The sequence below is a fragment of the Limulus polyphemus genome, unplaced genomic scaffold (assembly GCF_000517525.1).
Source record: "Limulus polyphemus unplaced genomic scaffold, Limulus_polyphemus-2.1.2 Scaffold1804, whole genome shotgun sequence".
Taxonomy (NCBI): Eukaryota; Metazoa; Arthropoda; class Merostomata; order Xiphosura; family Limulidae; genus Limulus; species Limulus polyphemus.
The window spans coordinates 189581-194650 of NW_013667414.1; the positions used below are offsets into that span (position 1 = coordinate 189581).

General features: G+C 36.2%; 1 protein-coding gene across 1 annotated transcript in view; it reads left to right on the plus strand.

The window, feature by feature from the left end:
* LOC106464991 (exocyst complex component 7-like) overlaps nt 1-5070 on the plus strand; it is a 91489-nt gene that overhangs the window by 35536 nt on the left and 50883 nt on the right. Inside the window, exons 8-9 of the mRNA XM_022392819.1 lie at nt 1730-1799; nt 3734-3736. Of these exons, the coding sequence (XP_022248527.1) occupies nt 1730-1799; nt 3734-3736 (73 nt within the window). The remainder of the gene's footprint in view (nt 1-1729; nt 1800-3733; nt 3737-5070) is intronic.

Here is a 5070-nt window from a genome sequence, read left to right on the forward strand (position 1 = left end):
AACATCATTTGTTATGGCCCACTTCCAGACACTTGTCTATAACTACACTCTAGTATCATTGTTATGGCCCACTTCCAGACACTTGTCTATAACTACACTCTTAGTATCATTGTTATGGCCCACTTCCAGACACTTGTCTACAACTACACTTTAGTGTCATTGTTATGGGCCACTTCCAGACACTTGTCTACAACTACACTCTAGTATCATTGTTATGGCCCACTTCCAGACACTTGTCTACAACTATATTTTAACATCATTTGTTATGGCCCACTTCCAGACACTTGTCTATAACTACACTCTAGTATCATTGTTATGGCCCACTTCCAGACACTTGTCTATAACTACACTCTAGTATCATTGTTATGGCCCACTTCTAGACACTTTGATACTGTCTAGAACTACACTTTAGTGTCAATGTTATGGCCCACTTCCAGACACTTGTCTATAACTACACTCTAGTATCATTATTATGGCCCACTTCCAGACACTTGTCTACAACTACACTCTAGTATCATTATTATGGCCCACTTCTAGACACTTGTCTAGAACTACACTTTAGTATCAATGTTATGGCCCACTTCCAGACACTTGTCTACAACTATACTTTAGGATCATTATTGGTGTCCACTTCCACACACTTTTTGGATCTGCCATTTAACCCTATGTTTACTGGTTGGTCCATTGGTTGAGATGGGAGTCACATGCGAGTTTGATTTTCTTTTTATATTTCAGTAAAGAAAAAAACCTTTAAGCTAGTTAATTATGTAATTGGTGAGACTCTCATATGATCATATAAAGGTAAAAAGAAAATCTAAAATGGACAGTATGAAGTGTAGACACATGATGTGATACAGAGAAGTGAAGATTGAAAATTTATCTTAATATTTTTTGATGTGTTGAGGAATTAAAAGTTAAGTAATATAAAACTATCAATTCTAAAATTATGATCTTTATTATCAATTTATGTTAACAAACATACATTGATAATAAAGTTGTTTAGTTGAAAAATCCTCATGACATGCACTTTGACTCCCCCATATACTTAAAGTTAAATTACATTTCTTCTGAGATTTCAATAGAAAAGTTTTTGCTTTATGAGTGTAAGAAAAATTAGAATTTCTGTAACTTGTGATTTTATTTTTCTATTTTTTAGTGATTGTACAATATTAATTTCCAGGTTTTTTTTCTTTTGGTGTCTACCTGCCATTTTTTACTCATTTCGTTTTATTAAGAAATAGATGTAGGAGACATTTGAGTTTACTTTATCTGGTAGAATCAAGTTGACTATATTTGTTAAACTGGTCTTAGTTTGAAGTTGTTTTAACATTTTTCTTAAGTTTTTGTAATACATTTCATCTTAATGTACATTTTAATGTAAAATATAGGACTGAGTGTACTTTTATTCTCTATGGTTCTGATTGATGACAAAATTAGTATCAAAACATAATACATTTTGTGAAATAACTTAACAAACACTTATGTACTGTATGCAGGCTTTTGTACATCAAATACTTGTTATTGAGATTATACTTTAATTAAGTGGGTAATATTGGACCCAAATAGAAATTGTTATGGTTAAGCTTTTAATTTTTAGTACAGCAGTACTATATAAATCAGTACTCAAGGTTGTGTAATTTAAATATTTATTTATATTTCTCAACATTTCATATTTAACAGTTGAAAATGAAAATAACTGATAAAAATTTACCAAAATTTCTTTCCTCAGCTTAAGAGATCATCAGAAGGCTTGTAGTGGAAATAGTGTATCTCTTACTGTTCAGAACTCTCCAATGTTGGTAAGACATCATTTATGTAAAAAGTGTGTTTCTTACTTATCCAAACTGTACTGTTAGTAAGACATTATGTAAAGAGAAAAATCATAGTAAATAATGTTTCTTACCATTCTGAACTCTCCACTGTTAGTATGACATATGTCATGTAAAGAGAAATGTCATAGTAAATAGAGTCTCATACTGTTACAAACTCTCCACTATTGATAAGACATTTCTTTTATCATGTACTAATGTCGTAAGGAGAAAATTATTGAGTCCTTGATATCACTCTTAGAACATTAAGACAATTGACATAAGTTGTGGTAAGTATTTAATTGTGATATGATAACTCATATCTGTACACAGATTAATTGTCTTCCTCATGCTTCTGCCAAAGAGATTTGCATGCCACTAGCTTTGATGCAACTCCCACCTACTTTGATGTGATTTTACAGGAATTGTGCTACTGCATGATGCAACAAAAGCCCTCCACCAATAGGAGGGTGACACATTTCTCCTAATTCCCCTATGCACTTGCACTCATGAATCTTCATTCTTCTACTTAGCACTGTATTTTATAGACATGTTCAGTTTGTTGTGATTTGCTTCATAAACTATACTGATTTTTGTTTTCTTTAGTTTTTGTTTCAAAAGGTTAAATCTTCTATCATGAATTCTCTTAAAACTTGTTTCTGCTGTTGCTTTTGGAGGCTTGTTGATTGTTAGGGTCATTACAACCATTGTTCAACGTGTTATTGATTACTACATACTTAATGAGCATCCTACTCCCGTCTTGTCAGCTGAAATTCTTTCTTCTTATTCGGGAATGACATATTAGACTGTGACTTTCACCTTATTTGCTTTGGGTAGTACTTTACCATTGATGAAATGACCTTAACCTTTCAATTTCTTTTTGGATTTCATTTTCTGGTAGGTTCTTTTCCATATGTTTTGCCTGTGCTCTTTATTTTTTGTTTTTTCACTTTCTGAACAACATTTCTTGAGTGTTCTTTTCTTATTAGGTTTTATGCTGTTTCTTTTATCTAATAGCCTCTTTCTTATGTCCAAATGTCTCATCACCCTAACATTTGTGACTTTTGTGTCCTAATTTGTAGACTTTATTTCCTTCTCTTTACTGATTCCCGTTCATTGTTGTTTATCTGGCCAGCTTGTGATTGAGCCCTTTACCTTCTATTCACATTCTAGTTCCTCATTTATATGTTTTTTGTCTTTTTTCTCTGTTCTTCTGTATTCCCTCTCTTAACTCCACTTTTTATGTGAGACATTTCTAAATGCTTCAGACAGCTTCTGTAGACGTTTGTTTTCCCCTCTGTTTTGCTTCTTCCACTTCGTCTGCTCTATCCCTCTATACTGTGATCCCTTGGATTCTTTTTATCTTCCTGTTTTGTTTTTATCTTTCTTGACCTTTCACCTTACTCCTATTTCTCATTTAGATCATGCTCCTTCCCACCCTTCCATTCCAGGCATTTCTATTCTTCCCTTTACCAGAAGTATCATTTATCATTCTTCTTGCAAGTGACTATCACACATGTACATTTATGTGGATACCTTTTTTTTCTCTTGCTGTTGATCTCAATTTTTGCCAACAGTCTTTTTACTTTTCTCTACCTTAGTCTGTCTCCTTTCTCCTCTTTCTGACCACATATATGGCCTTTTTTTCCTGTTCTGTGATTGGTCACGATTTATACGCTGGATACATTCCTACATGATTCTCTCGGTCCATTCTGCCTTTGTTTTCTCTGTCATTTTTGGCATCTTCCTATTCCTTGTTCTTCCCTTCAACTCTTGTATTCATTGGTATTATGTGGGCCTTCACTTGCCATATTTATGACTCAGGCTAGTGTCCCTTTTCTTTGGCTGTTTATATCTGTTAGCCAATTCTTAAATGTTTCATCTTTTCCACCTTCCTTCTTTTTCCTTCGGCTACTCGATTGGAGGGGGTCTAATCTTGGCATCTAATTCCTTTCTCACACTCACTCAGCATTTGGGTACTTTTGGGCATTTTCTTCTTCTCTCATCTCAACCAACTTCAGTCTGAGCTATGGCACCAGTTTCTTACCTTTCTAGTTCTCTCCCTGTGTGAGAGGTTCATTTGCTTCTAGGGATTCTGGCATCCCTAGTACCCCTCATTCCTTTGGGGCATGTATTTCCTACAGTGGACCTTGTAGACCCAAGGTTTTCTTTCTTGGGGTTCTTTGTCCTCTTTTATGAGCCCCTCCTTAAGGAACTGCCACGGTGACTGGAGTTCACTCAACATCATCGTGCTTGACCTTCTTGCTCTTTGATGGGCATATTCCCCTTTCTGCTTTTACTGATGGTTCACTTATTCATGTTTTGCTCAGTCTATTCCATAGTATTTTCCTGCTCCAACCATTCTTGTGGCTCCTATTCCAGGGCTATTTTGTCTCAGGCTTGGATGCTTTTGCCACCTTACTTATCTCTGGGCTTCCTTTCTTATGGTACTCTATCTCTTATCAATTTCTCAGCCAGGCTTGATCTTGCCTCTTTCTCTATACCTACTCACCTAATTGTCTCCTCCTTTTAGGCCTCCGATTTACACACTACTCTCCCTGTGGGGCCCTACTGTTGGTGTCTCTTTGACCACATTTGCCATGGTCTGCTTGATATTTGGACTTCCTCCTCCTTCCCATTATCCCCTCTCACTCTCTAGTTTCTCACTCTCATGCATCTCTTCTTAATAGAGGGATATCCTCCCTCATGCATGGAGTTTGCCCAATCTGTTGCCTATTGTGCTGGTTCTTTTCACTGATATGGCATTATTTTTATCACATTCTTGTTGTTATTCCACTGTATTTGTTTATTACCATCTGTTCTGAGTCTTTTGTCATTGCTCCTTCCACCACCCCTTTCTTCCTGGCAGTAATTCTGTGCATTACTTTTCAGCCTTTATTACCTCCTTGACTGTTCATTGATGGATTCCTGTCTCAGCCTTTACTGGTTGTTGGGTGACCCTGCTGATGGTCTTTCTCCTTTCCTGGTACCATGAGGTGTTTCTTCCCCGTCCTCTCCATTCTGTTCCACTTTTTTGGTCTTCTCAATCCTCTTCTCCCAATTTCCTTGCCTTGTCGAGACCTTAATGAGGTTGGGCATGATCTTGTGCATGCCCCATTCAAGCTATTGATTTCCTGGCTTTTATGCTGTCTTTCTCTACTACAATTACCACTGTTCCAATGTCTTTTCTTTAACCCTTTCGAGATGGGTTACAGGTGAAAGGCCATGGCATCTCCTTTGTTGACTTGCATTCAAAATTTTA